We start from the raw sequence: 14,810 nt of genomic DNA on the forward strand, positions 1-14,810 counted from the left end.
TCTTTCCTGTTTTTAAAACCTGAACAAAAGTCTCCCTCACTTGATTCCGCATCATCGCCATCTCTCAACCACTCCCAGCCCACACACCTCTGGCCATATTTTCTGTCCCCCTTCACACTCAGCCTTGAAGCAGCTGTCTGGGTTTGCACTGTCCACTTGCTCACCTAGCTGTCACACTCCTCAGCATCCTCTCTTATAACACTGATGGTCAAGGTCACACTACCTGTGGGTTCCCACGGCCCCAACCATAAATTCTGTCCTCATCCTTCACTACCTGAGGGATCAACTGGGACAAGTTGACCTCTTTCCTTTGTCTCCTTCACAGCCAGCTCTCTCTTAGCTTGATCTCAAATCCACTTTCCCTTCCCCCTTCCACACTCCCTCCTTCTGTGAACATCTAACAGTGGCTGAATCATTATGATAATTTGCTTATTTGTTTGAAATTCACAGTGCTGGGGATATAAGCCAGGCGCTTAAAGACCCCAGGCAAACACTACCACGGAGCTACATCCCCAGCCCTGTTAGTTTTCTGTTTCTGCTTTCAAACTTCCCCATTCGTTACTTACTCAGCAGCCAGACTGGTCGTTTAAAATATATGTTGCATCTTATCACTGCCCATCTTTAAATCCTGCCAGGTTTGTTACCTGGCTGACAAAGCCTGTGTGGCCCGTCCATTTCTCAGCACACCTGCTTTCCTTGGGCACCCTTTGCACATAACCCTAGGCATACTAGCCTCCTCTTTTGGCCTTTGGGGGCACCCATCTCTGCCCAGGACCAGCTTACTCACCTAAGCATTCCCCGGCGACCACATCTGAGTGTTTCCTTATGCCTCAAACACATTAAATGATCAAAGTACTCATGTAAGAGTCCTGTTGAGGCAGGAGCTGGCTTCTTGTAAGTAGTAACAAGAAATTGCCCATTGTGACAGCCATAAGCTGCTCATATATATTTTCGGTGAGAACAGGCCGGGTCAATTCTGTTCAGATTCCAATCTAAATACAGGATGAGACCATCCAATATCTGAAATATGAATTCTAAAATACTCCCCAAAGAAAGTTTTAAAATCTACAACTGTTTCAGAATCCAAAACCTCTACAGTAATGAAACACATCAGTCATTTGAGGCAGGGAATGGTCACCTGTGTCCTCTGCTCATGAGGCCTCCCTCCTGTACCTGTTCAGACGGCTTCTCCCTCCTCTCCCTCCGTCACCATTTGTGGCTCTCACCATCCTTTGCCTCTGCTCATCTTCCTTCATGTTTGTATGTGCTGGATGGGGCCAGATCTGTCTGGATTCACCTCCAGCCTCCAGGTCAGCACTTAGCACATAGCTAACCAGTACCATCCCAAGGAGTGGAAGCCCAATGGGTGTTTTTCTTTAATCCTTTGATACCTTTGACAGGGAAATTCGATTTTTTTAAACCCGTGCTTTTGGAAATTTGACATAACACCTTCATAAACCATGAATATTTTGAAAACTTGGGAATAGAACTTTTCAGCGAGGTGATGATTTTCATCCTCATTAAGATTGTTGCTCCGGGGAATAGAGAGGTGTCCAGTGCTTATGAGCACCATCATCTCTTCCAGAGGTTCGGAGTTTGCTTCACAGTGTACAGCTGTCTGTAACGGATGCCAGGCACATTACACATGACGTGCAGAGATAGATGCAGACAGAACACTCATACACATAAGCTAATAATTGTCCTCCAATTGGCTGGGGGCTGTCAAGCAGCTCTAACTTAGTGTGTGGGACAGGTGAGGAGAAAACACCCTACAGAGATGTGTTCTTTTTCTCTTTTAGGTGAGAGAGCCTCCTGAAATCAATTTAGTTCTGTACCCTCAGGGCCTTGCTGGTGAGGAAGTGTACGTGCAGCTGGAACTGAGGGTTAAATGCCCACCGACATACCCAGACGTGTGAGTACCCTTATAAGAAGTCTCGGTGTCCTTTCACATTTCTGCTTTGACAGCACAGAAGCATCAGTTAGGAGTAGTTCCTCTTTCCTTCCTCTGTCTGCCAAGTAAAATTTCATTTCCCATCACCTGTATCTCAGTAACACTACATCAGCCCTAGGCATTTTCAAAGTTGCCTTTCAGTCTGCGTATAGTTGTGGAGTGCTCACTACTGATGCTAATATCCAATTCATTGACCCGAAGCTACTATTTCCTCATTGACCACCTTCTTGCTTTTGCCACTTTCATGCTTATTTAGTTCTTTATAATCTAGAGAGAAGGGAGATCTACACTAGAGGATAAAGATGTGGCAAGCATTTAAAGTGCTTCCTGCATAGCCATTGGGAATGAAATGTCCATCTGTCCTGCCAGGCCTTTTACTGCCTAGAATAAAGAAAGTACGAGCCCCCACACTCTTGGCTTATAATTTGTTGTTGTAAACTTGGGGATTCCCACAACCTCCTTAGATTCCATAATTTGCTAGAATGATGCACAGAACCCGGGACAAGTAATTTGCTGGTTTGTTATAAAGGATTTGATGTAAAGTAGCCAGAGCATAGGGAGGGGAATGGATCTGCATGTCCTCTTCAGACCTCCATCCTCAGCACCGCCACATGTCTGGCAGCTCACAGTGCCCTTAGACGCTGCTGTCTGGGGGCTGGGTGAGGTTTTGCTCTCTAGGCTGAACAGTAATTACCGTCACTGGCGATGGGTGACTGAGCTCAGTCTCCAGCACCACCCTCCTCTTCAGGGGTCTGGAATATGGTTGGAATGTCTTATCCTGTAGCCAAGGCTGGAGCTATCCATAGCCACCTTCATCCTCACACTGTCCTGGCACCCAAGCAAGCGTTAACCTTTCCTCATAAACACTGGTCTAGTTGAAAGGGTTTGTGACGAAGAACATAAGATGCTCTCCTGAGTTCTCACTCGGGAAATTCCAAGGGTATTGGGGCCTCTGAGCAAGAAACTGTAGCCAAAGATCACAGATAACGTATTTTTTATTGTACCATTGAGACTCAAGCACTCAAATGTTTGTTCTTGAAAAGTCAACATTTAAGGCCCAGATATGTGAGTAGCGTAAGACTAATTACAGCATAATTTCTGAAAGTAAGTAGACTAGAGCCAGGCAGCAGGCTCGTGCCTACGATCCCAGAATTTGAAAGGCTAAGTCGGGAAGATTGTGAGTTTGAGACCCCAAAGGGGAGCACCGGAGCACAGTTTTCTTGCCTTGGAGCTACTACTGGAAGATCTCCGTTGGTTGATACTCTGTGCATGATGGAAAGTTGAGAGATATTCTGACCTGCCTGCCAAGCAGCCCATTCCTGGCTTGTGATAACCAGAGAGTCTCTAGACAGCGATAAATGAATGGTTCCTGGGAAAGTAAAACTCCCCTGGTTGGAAAGCTACCAACTTCAAAGAACCTTCCAGATAGATTATATGTCCATTTGATACAAACCTTTCCAGGCTTTTTAAACCAACATAGAAATGCTTATAACTTAGAAAATTTAAAAGTAATCTCATCAACCACACAGAATTATCATGTCAAGAATATAAAACATTAGTATGCTACATAGCAAGTTTTGTTCTGTTAATATTGCTATGTGGATTTTTTTTTTTTTTTTTTTTTTTTTTTTTTTTTTGAGACAGGGTCTTATCGGGTAGCCCCGGCTGGCCTGGAATGCAATATGCTGACCACACTGGCCTCAAATTCACAGAGATCCACCCACCTCTGCCTGGGACTAAAGTTGTATATCACCACACCTGGCCAAAAAGTTATGTAGGTCAGGAGAGGCTGGAGAAATGGCTCAGTAGTTAAGCACACTGGCTGTTGTTCCAGAGGATCCAGGATCAAATCCCAGCACCCACATGGTGGCTCACAACTGTTGGTAACTCTAGTCCTAAGGGATATGACACCCTCCTCTGGCTTTCATGGATACTGTGATATGTAGACATAAATGTCAGCAAAACAACCATCCATATACACATAGCACAAAAATAGATAATTTTTTAATTATGTAAGTGCCAGAGGGATAAATCAGCAAAGTGCTTGATGTATAAGCACAAGAACCTGAGTACTTGTTCCCAGCACATAAATAAAAAGCTGGCCATGCCGGTGTGCATAGTATTCGAAATGCTGGAGGTCCCTGGAGCTTGCTGGCCAATGCTGGGACTCACCTAATGAGTGAGGCCCAGGTCCCAGTGATAGAGACTGACTCCAAAACCCAAGGTGGACAGCTCCTATGAAGATCTGATGTTGATCTCCATCCTGTACACGCACAGGCACGCATGCACACATTCACCTGCACATGCACACCTACACAAAGACACACAGAGAAACAACTGTGTAAGGCTTGATTCTAGGGACTGCTCCAGTCAGTCTTAAATAATGTGATATAGAATGATGCTTATGCACAGTGGTCCTTGATTCCTCTGTGTGAGAGAATCCTGGGTGCGGTAGGCTACCTGTGGACTCAAGACAGATTAGTATTACTAAGTTTTTTAAAAACTGCAAACGTAGATCTCCCAGACTGCATCTGTTTAGGGAGACACTGACTGTAGCATCCTGTTGTACAGGACAGGAATGAAGCCTTGAGAGAGTGCACAATAGCTGAATACTCAGGAAGCCTTCACCGAGGTAAAATGCCAGGAGCCACTTAGAAATGCAGAACAGGAAGTGATGAATCACCTCATCAGGAAAATTACATAAATTCTGTTTAATCCCAGAGAGCTATTAATGGATGTTTATTGGTTAGGAATAAAAGGAAACCCTAAGGTTGACTGTGTAATTTCCTTGAGTTTAAAGTTTTTTATTAGATGAACTCTGAGGGATGAAGCAGCGTGCAAACCGTGGGCTAGATAGGCTTGTATGATGCACTTGACTAGTGTTCAGGACACACACACACACACACACTTCCCTTGTTTATGAACTAAATGAGTAGCAGGTGTGGACCATTGTGAGCAGGGATGTGCAGAGAATTAGCATATAGAGGAGCACATAGTCGAGTCACAGTCGGACAAGGAGCAGCAGGAGCAGGAAGGATTGCTGCGGAGGGCATCAGAGGCAGCGGCAGCGGCAGCAGTAGTTAGCGTTGGGACATTTTAACCATCATTAAATGGATATCAGAGCGAATGAGTTGGGAATGAAGCCTAGTTAGTGGGTATGGGGGTTTGTTTGGGCCTGCCCACTTTTTCATAGCTACAGACTTCTCCATGCTGAACACTGTATCAGCTGGAATTGTTGGGATTGTAGCTGAAGGCCTTCTGTGATTAAAGGGATACATGGCCGGTTGCATGGATACAGGGAGGTTCAGTATATTGAATATAGGAGGTCTGTGTATTGAATCGTCGGGTGCTCAGAGTTGCTGGGAGCTTAGTGGTCTTAAAACAAGCTGCAGACTCTTCCTTCCCAAGTAACTTCTTTCTGTGTGTATGTTTTTTCAGAGTTCCCGAAATAGAGTTAAAAAATGCTAAAGGCCTGTCGAATGAAAGTGTTAATTTGTTAAAATCACACCTGGAAGAACTGGCCAAAAAGCAGTGTGGAGAGGTAAGGACAGCTAAGCTGGAGCTTTGGAAACAATACAGAAAGATCCCACTCACCCTCTACCCAGCCTGGCCAATAGTAACGTTTGCAACACTGAGTACATGATTACAGCCTCCATCCTGACAATGATGCAGTCAAAGTGTAGGCTAATTCCATCTCCATAGAGATCCCATATGATGTCCTTCTCGGCCTCTTCTCCATTCTCCTGCTCTCTCCTTCATACCTGGCAACCACTAGTCCTCCCTCCATTTCTATAATCCCATTGTGACAATGTTTCCCAGGCAGTGCACTGTTCTCTGAAACAATAATTGTTACAATTTATTGCTGAGTGGTGTTCCACCTTTAGCCATTTACAAGATGGACACATCCGAGTTCTCTAGTTTTTAGCTATTACAAATAAAGTTGCTCTAAACACTCCCACACGCTCTTCACACTGGAGTGATAGATAAATCTGTCCTAAGTAGAAGGTGTACTCATCCTACTGAGTAGCACAGCTTAGTCACACAGCTGATTCCCTTTGTGATCTCGCACCAGCCAGGGAGCTCCAGCTGCCTGCTACACCCAGCATCTCCGCTGTCACCCACAGGGAGCTAGTTCAGGGGGTCTAAGTGCAGTGCAGTGTTGTTCAGCCTTACATAGGAAGGGAATTCCGACATCACCACATGATACAGCAACCTTAAAGAAGTTGGAATCAGTGAAATGAGCCCACTGTAGTAAGGCACGACTTACTCCACGACTCTCCCAGATACTCAGAATCAAACTCACAGGACAGGGAGGGGAATGGTGGTTGCCGGGGCTAGGAGAGCAGGGAATGGCATATTTGGCGGAAGAGGTTTCAAACTGGAAAGTCTGGGGAATGATGGCAGCGATGCGTGACAAGCATGGCTGCCCAGCAGTGTCACTGTGTGCACGTTTAAACGGTGGACAGTATGCTGTACAAGAAAAAACCAACCAAACAAAAACCCCTTACCTGAGCCGTCCTCATGGGATGAGATTTGAGAGGCATAAAGTGTGGGACTGTGTTGGGCAGATCCGGCTTGTTTGTCAAAAGTTTGTTTTCATAGCCCTGAAGTCCTGGCAGTTGAAAATACTATTCGGAAGAATTCATTTTTGTTTGCAAGTAAACAAAATGGTGTGTAATTAAATGTTAACACAAGCTTAGGGACTCGCTATGGTAGGATCTTCCCTGCTGGCCACATGTTAGAGTCATGAACTTCATTCTTTACAAGGAGGCAGCACCAAAAACAATACTTAGGAACACTCTGCCTTGGAGTGATGTTTTGGGGGGTGGTGTTGGGGAACAGTCTCACTATATGGCTCTGGTGGCCTGGCTCAGAGGTATGTGCCGTGCTCAACACTCCTCTGGATGACTCTTGGTCTTCATCAGTGGTTCTTGGTTAGTTGGCTGATTGGTTTTTTGAGACAGAGTATGTAGCCCTAGCTGTCCTGGAATTCGCATAGAGACCAGATTGACCTCAAACTCACAGAGATCTGCCTGTCTCTGCCTCCCAGGTCCTGGAATTAGTCAAGGTGTGCACTACCATACCTGGCTCTGTATTAGCAGATCTTTATTAGTTGTAGAAAGTAATCCAAAATGTCCCAAAGCTTTTTTTTTTAATTAGTAAAATCAAATTCATGGGTTTCTCTCTAAATCCGTCGATAGGTATTTACCACCCCAACATGCTGGGGAAACTGTGGTGTTCAGACCATTTGGCCTTAGTGTGAGGGACAGAAAAAGCACAGTGTAAGGACCATGGCAGACTGTAGACACTGATACTCTGGAGAATTATGGTGAGGGGTCCAGAGTGGAAAGAGGACAGGAGAAGCCTTTGCACAGTATCGAAGGCAAGTCCTGAATGGGCAGGAGAGAAATATACAATAAGACCCACTTTGGAATATGGTTGCTTTTATCTAGTTCTACATAATTGTATCAGACTTCACTTATTCAGAAAATGCTAGTAAGTTCAATCAATGAGAACAAAACTTTTGACAGCCTTGGTCTTGCCCATTTCTGGTTTAGAAATGGTCTCTTGAGGTGATGGAAATGTTTTGCTTTTTCCAACGTTCCTCAATCTTTTTTTTTGCTCTTGCTTAGACTCTAGACTGGCATCACTGAACTCTAGGTCAGGATATATTTGGTTAACACCACCGCTTCTGGTATAATAAAAAGTCTGTCACTTCTGCCAAGTGAAGGCCGCACTTTCTTAGCGCGTGCTCTCAGAAAGGTGGACTGGGAACAGACAGCTTCTCGAGGGATGTGTCATAATACTCGGCCCCTTGAGAAGCATCATGAAGAAGTAAGACATTTTCAGTGCCCTCTGGTAATTGCGGGGGAAGGAACCTAAGTCCACATTCTTCACTGACAGGAGCAGCCTGGCGCTGTACCCTGGGCTGGATGCCAGTCCTCTAAACTATTGAGTTCCACCCCAGCTGTGGCTTCTGGCTTAGGCTAGAGGCCAGAAAGGTGACTTCCTCTGCTCCCCTGTGGATGTTTGAGGTGGCCTTTCCTTCCTGGCTCTGGCTGGCTGGTGCCTTAGGTATTGAGCAGCCTCTTGCTTGTTCATTGCTAGAAGAGGAAAGAGCTCTACAGACCTGCTTCTGGGCTCTGGTCAGTGCTCTGTGTGGACAAGTGGCAGTGCTGATTCTCACGGGGCTCTCCTTAGGAAGGTAGCCATTCCCTTTCTGCAGTCTCAGAGTTTTCAGCTTTATTTATACGGATGATTATATTAGGAAAATGACAGTACATTACTCCCAACCCCCTCACATACACACACAAGAAAAGACACTTTTTATTTATCTCAGCGATAATTCATCTTGATCACAGACACAGTGAGCCTTTTAAAAGCTTTTTCTGCTGTGACTGTGTCATATCCCTAATTCCAAACATGTCAGAGCAAAGTGACAAAATGCTGGCACGGCAGGTGGGTATGGCTGGCTGAGCATCTCCAGGCCCCGCCCCTTGCCATCTACTGATTTGTTGTTTTTTTCTTTACATGTGTAGGTGATGATATTTGAACTGGCACACCACGTGCAGTCATTTCTCAGCGAGCACAACAAACCCCCTCCAAAGTCTTTCCATGAAGAAATGCTGGAAAGGCAGGCTCAGGAGAAGCAGCAGAGGTTGCTGGAGGCTAGGCGGAAGGAGGAGCAGGAGGTGAGAACCGGCTGTTGTTGCTGGCCCAGCCTGGAGGTTTCCATGTATCTATTCCATTTCTGACTATGACTATGTCTTGGTCATCATTTGATTCAAGAAATGCGCATTTGTGTGAGAGAAACCACTACAGGTCTCTGAGAAACACCACCCAGTTCCTCCCTGCAGCTGTCACTAGCTTGAAGCACTTCTCCAAGTGGCTCGTATGACCAGACTTTCTGTGTCTCAGCCTGCCTGCCTGTACAGGGGTTTACTGAGTCTGGAGGCTGGTCTCTTGACTGAAAGATGTGGCTAATGCCCGGTGAGAAGAGCCAGGAGTTAAGCTTACTTTCTTGTTAACTGAACATCTCTATTCCTCTGTTACCTTATTCTGAGCAGGAACTGCTTTATACACTGGGTTTCCTTCTTGATTTCGGTTTAAATTGTTTGTTAGTTTTTTTCCCCTTGATCAACTTAGTAAGTACTTATGTGGGCACAGGTTATAAAAAAAACAAGGTATTTTTCTAACACATTACACAGCCATTCCTCATTCAGTGATCTGTGGGATTCCTTTAAAACAGTGGTTCTCAAATTTTCTAATGCTACAACCCTTTAATACAGTTCCTCATGTTTTGGTGACCCCCCATCATAAAATTGTGTTTCTACTTCATAACTGTAATTTTGCAACTGTTATGAATCATAATGTGGTTATCTGATATGCAAAACCCAAAGAGGCCGCTACCCACAGGTTGAGACCCACTGTTGACGTGTCTTAATTGCTGTGTATGCAGGGTCTATTGGTAAGTGTAAGTTCATTTTGAGTATTCACATACTCTGGATGTTTTATCTTTGAATGTTTTTAATATTTCATAGGCCAACCTACCCTTCCTCATCCCCATCTTCCATTGTTTTTTCAGCCATTCTGTTCCCTTTATTTACTTCTCCAGCTTCCTCTCCTCTCCCTCTCTTACCTCTCTTCCTTTTCCCGAGGCAGGGTCTTCCTGTGTATCCCAGTGTGTATCACAGACACGTGCCTCTTACCTAGCGCCACAGGTGAACTGTGGAATTGTTCCTTCAGATTCAACAAAATGTAGAAGCCTCTGAGATTTTGACTGATTGGAGCAAATTTGCATACTTTTGGGGAAAGAACTGGTATTTTATCCATACTAGACTTCCTGTCTAGGACTAGGCTTATGTTTCTCTCTCAGTTTGGAAGTCTGGTTTTCTTCCTCACTATAGATATTACTACCCGTGCTGCAAGACTTGGATTTCCTCTTTAATTTAGCATGTGTTTCCTTGTGACATTTTATGTGTACACATGACAGACTTAGATCACATTGACCACGCCGCTACTCTCTCTCATCCCCATGCTCCAGCACCTCTCCTCTCTCCTTCTGCTTTAAGGTGCTTGTGTCTGATTCTTGTTTCTGCCTCATTTTCTCCACCCTGTGCTATACTTACACTCCCTGTGTGTTTTCTACAGAATGTTCTCGTGCTTGACAGGGCAGACATTTTTCATCCCTCGTATTCCATTGAGATGGCTCTCATCCACATTGCTTAGCTCCCATGAAACTATGTCTAGTCACCATTTAGAATGCATAGTTGTTCATTATTAGAAGTTAGTGGCCTTTAACAGTCCGTGTGTGTGTGTGTGTGTGTGTGTGTGTGTGTGTGTGTATGTGTGTGTGTACTGCTATAGCTACCTACGTTTTTGCATTTTATTGCTATTTACATTTCTGATGACTTAATAGTTTTGATATAATTTAGAATTGTGTGAAACAAAGAACAATTGAAGATCAAAATACTAGTCTGGATATGTAAAGTGATGATGGGAGAAGGCAGATAAGAGCAGACTAAGGGCATGGTGGGTTGATGTGATACCTGGGCCTTTGCCACCCAAGGCCCAGGCTCTGAGAACATCTAACTTCCACCACACCTGTCCAGATCCATAGAGGAGAACAGCCTCTGCACCCTGTTCTGCACAGGGGCAGATAGCAAAGCTGGAGTGAAAAAGGAACACAGACCTACGACCTCCGCAGGGAAGCCTGCTTCTCGGGGATACTGGCAATAGAGACAAGTATGGCTTCCCAGGCTTTCATGTGTAGATCTCAGGAAGCCAGGGCTTTGGGGTGTGGAAATTCAAAAGCAAGTGCAGGTCGAACCTGCTGGGTGTGTTCCAGAGATTGATGTCTGACCGGGTCTCATTTATTTCAGCAACGTGAAATCCTCCACGAGATTCAGAGAAGGAAAGAGGAGATCAAGGAAGAGAAGAAAAGGAAGGAAATGGCTAAGCAGGTGCTGTCCGTTCTGTACCAAAGGATCTGTGTTTACCCTTGTGAAGTCCTTATCCTTCCATTGGAGACACTCCCACTCATGTGCTAAAGCTAAAAGCACCAACCTTTCATTTGTTACATTTTTGGGGTCTGTTTGTTTTGTTTTCTTATTTGTGCTAAAAGGGGCTTAAGTCGGGGTCTTATTCTGTATCCTCTTGCTTTGAATTCGTAATATTGCATAAGCTAACCATGTGCTCTTGGCAGCTCTGCCTTGGCGTCCACAGTCTGAAAGCTGGAACAGAAGCACTGTGTATTTTTACATTTCCAAAACAGATGACAAGATTCAGCATTGTATATTGTCTGTAAATAACTTTGGTTTATATAATTACAGTAATTTATCAAATGAGTCCAAAGGCAGGAGACTAAAATTTTAATTGGCATGGAATAGAACTTTTCTTAAACAAACAAACAAAGCAGTTTGTTCTTACTGAAGAATGAATGGAACTCTTACATACCTTCCTGAAAGTCCACTTGGTGAGAGAAAGAATAATTCACCAGTAAGTTACAGAAGAACGGAGGACTGAATGTGATGGGACATTCCTCACTGGGTGCGGACATTGCTGACAGGGTCCCATGCAGCACGGCAGGAAACCCAACCAATTGCTGTAACCTTAGAGATGACACTCCTGTGGCTGTGGCTGTCTTTCCTCTCCCTGAAACAGAAGGACTGTAGTGCCAGTCGCCCTGGGTAAAGCTGAATCTGATATTTCTGTTGTCTCTACTCTCCCTTCTTTACCTCTGCGCTGCCTCCTGTCAGCCTCCTCTTCTCAACCACCCCGTCTCTATTCGACTTTTCTAGCTCTGCCTTTTGAACTTTCTGTGCAGCTCTTTCTCATCTAAACATCTCATGCTCTTAAAGCTGTGATGTGGACTTCACTTGTTGACCTAGGGTTGGCTATATACACTGCTTTTGTGCACACTTGTGGAGGCTGAGGTCGACTGCCTCAATGATTTGCCACTGTTTCTTTTTCTTTTTTTTTCGTAAGATTAATTAATTTATTATATATAAGTACATTGCAGCTGTCTTCAGACACACCAGAAGAGGGCATCAGATCCCTTTACAGATGGTTGTGAGCCACCATGTAGTTGCTGGGATTTGAACTCAGGACCTCTGAAGAGCAGTCAGTGCTCTTAACCACTGAGCCATCTCTCCAGTCCTCGGTTTGCATTGTTTATATTTTTAATTTGGAGTGTGGCTTTTGTGCTTGGATGTCCATGAGCCACAAGTGTGCAGTGCCTAAGGAGACAAGAAGAGGACGTCAGATCCCCTGGGATTAGAGTTCCAGAGTTGCCACGTGGGTGCTGGGAATCTATCCCAGGTCCTCTGAAAGCAGCCAGTACTCATCTCTCTAGCCCCTTTTACTTTTGAGACAAGGTCTCTTACTGAACTTAGCTCTGATTGGCTAGATTGGCTAGCCAGTGAAACTCCAGGATCATCCTGTTTCTGCCTCCTTGGTAACTTTTGTGTGTGTGTGTGTGTGTGTGTGTGTGTGTGTGTGTGTGTGTGTGTGTGAATGTAGGGAATCAAAATTCAGTTCCTTGTGCTTTCTTGTACAGCCATTTCCCTGGTGCATATTACATCTTTAAAACTGCTCCTATAAGTATTATACTGTATGCTGTGATAGCTGTTGTTGTCAACTTGACACAACCTGGAATCACTGGAAAAAAAGTCTTAAGAGAGATTGTTTGCATTAGGTTTGGTGCGTGTTGTATCTATGGGGGATTGTCCTGATTGCCAAATGACATGGGAAGGCCCAGCCCACCGTTAGTGGCATCATTCCCTAGTTTGAGGCCCCAGACTATGTAAGAATAGGAATTGCTAGATGATTATGAGGTATGCTTTATATCCATTTCTCTACTCCCGACTGTAGGTGGATGCTCTCCTCCCTCTGTGGCTTAACCACAGTGGTGGGCTGTGAACTTCTCCCCTAAGCTGCTTCTTGATCCAGTAGTTTTTTTTTTTTTTTTTTTCACATCAGCAGAAATGACACTAAAATATCCTGATCAAATAAAATGTTTATTCTGTACTAAGGGGCGATTCCAACTGTGCTTGTCATCCACTTGTATGAACAGCTAATGTGGGTTTTTTTCTCCCTTTTCTAGGAACGTTTGGAAATTACTGGTTTGACAAACCAGGACCATGCCTCTAAGAGAGACCCAGCAGGACACAGGGCAGCTACCATTCTCCACGGAGGCTCTCCCGACTTTATAGGAAATGGTAAAGCCCGGCCACACTCCTCGGGAAGGTCCAGGTGAGTTCCTCAGCCTTATGTGCAGGGTGGGAGGTGTGGAAGGATAAAATGGCGTGCGGTGAGTGGGCAGGATGTTCAGATAGAATCTTAACGAATCACTCAGCACATTTATCTTGATCTTTTAGCTAGCTATATGAAACCAGGTTTTTATTTAACACTTTCTAAGTGACATCATGTATTTGTTTTGCGGTGCTGGTGTTTGAACCCAGGGCTTCACACATGTTGGCTAAGCCCCACCTCAAAGCTACATCCCAGCTTGTTTTCATTTTATTTGAGGCAAAAATCTTAACTTACAGCCCAGACTGATCTCAAACCTGTGATCCTCTCAGCCCCAGCCTCCCACACAGATGGATTAACAGGCATGCATCATTATGCTTGTCTTCAAATACCTGATGAAGCCACTCACAACCCACACCACCACATAATCTCACCTTCAGTGTAATTTAATATGACTCAATGATTTAAATTTTTTATGCACCTGAATCATCACCTATCGACTCAAATTTCACTTTTCATACTATGTGTGTAGTTTTTTGTGTGTGTGGTGAGTGGGAGAAACAGAGTTTCATATAATGTAGGCTGGCTTCAAACTTGCTCTGAAGCTCCTAGCTCTACCATCTAAGTGTTGGAATCACACCTAGCCTGGTTTATTGGGTCTTGGGAGTTGAATGCAGGGTTTTTTTTATTCTGGGCAAGCACTCCAGCAAGTGAGCCGCACAGCCTGCTATAGTTAGGTACAAACATAGACCAAGGTGTGGGGTTGTCCAACATAGATACAGTATGAAGTACGCATTCCCAAAGGAGAGAGCCTCACCCGCTGAGGCAGGTTCCTAGGTCAGTAACCAGAGGGCACAGGAAGAACACTACTTTGTCACTATCTCTTCCTACTTAGAGACCTTCTCTATCCATGTGCTTCTCGGCCTCCTGCAAATCAGAAAGGAATTTGAATGCAGATGCCATGAACCTAGAGGTTATTGAATATTATAGGTTCTTCAGCTCATTTTCAGTTGAAGTTTTATTTATTATTGGGATTGTGTGTAGGTGTTTGTGTTCATGTTTATGTGGTGTGTGTGTGTGTAAGAGAACAACCTATAACAGTCAGTTCTCTCCTTCCACCATGTAGATACGCAGATTGCACTGACTCTGTCAGGCGTGGTGACAAATGCCTTTACCCACTGGACCATCTTAATGGATCTGTATTATTTTTTCTTTCTAGTTACTAAGAATTTACATTCCTAATGTACTCTCTAAAATCAAGTTTGTCAATTTTTCTGCCCTTTGAGGACCTAATTGTTAACATTTGCTGTCTTGTTCGACGCCACCTTCATCTCATTAGGCTCGGTACTGCCTCAGCTACGAAGCAAAGTTGCTAACAAAAGTGATGTTTCCCCAAACTCATAACCAGAATAGACCCTAAACTGGTGCCACTGGCCTTACGGTGTCCGACAGAGGTCAGAAGCTGCTGCTAGTGTGAACAGAGTAGGCCCTAAAAGGGAGTTCTAGCCCACTTCTTGGTGCATCCCAAGTAAGCAGTTGACTGGCTGTTTCCTCTCTGTTCCTTACTTTAAGTCTGTTTATTGATGGTGTGCTATTGCGCTTCCATAGT

At 44.5% G+C, this 14,810-nt stretch overlaps 1 protein-coding gene across 5 annotated transcripts in view; it reads left to right on the plus strand.

Annotated features, from left to right (window-relative positions):
* EIF2AK4 (eukaryotic translation initiation factor 2 alpha kinase 4) overlaps positions 1 to 14,810 on the plus strand; it is a 79,637-nt gene that overhangs the window by 8,335 nt on the left and 56,492 nt on the right. For all 5 annotated transcript variants that reach the window (XR_013975379.1, XR_013975380.1, XR_013975381.1 and 2 more), the window contains exons 2-6: positions 1,800 to 1,912; positions 5,390 to 5,492; positions 8,491 to 8,643; positions 10,834 to 10,914; positions 13,056 to 13,204. Coding sequence is in view for 2 of the 5 variants with exons in the window: in XM_080931117.1 (XP_080787243.1) it covers positions 1,800 to 1,912; positions 5,390 to 5,492; positions 8,491 to 8,643; positions 10,834 to 10,914; positions 13,056 to 13,204 (599 nt within the window). In the remaining 3 variants the exon portion in view is untranslated. The remainder of the gene's footprint in view (positions 1 to 1,799; positions 1,913 to 5,389; positions 5,493 to 8,490; positions 8,644 to 10,833; positions 10,915 to 13,055; positions 13,205 to 14,810) is intronic.

This window comes from Micromys minutus, assembly GCF_963924665.1.
Source record: "Micromys minutus genome assembly, chromosome: 17".
NCBI lineage: Eukaryota > Metazoa > Chordata > Mammalia > Rodentia > Muridae > Micromys > Micromys minutus.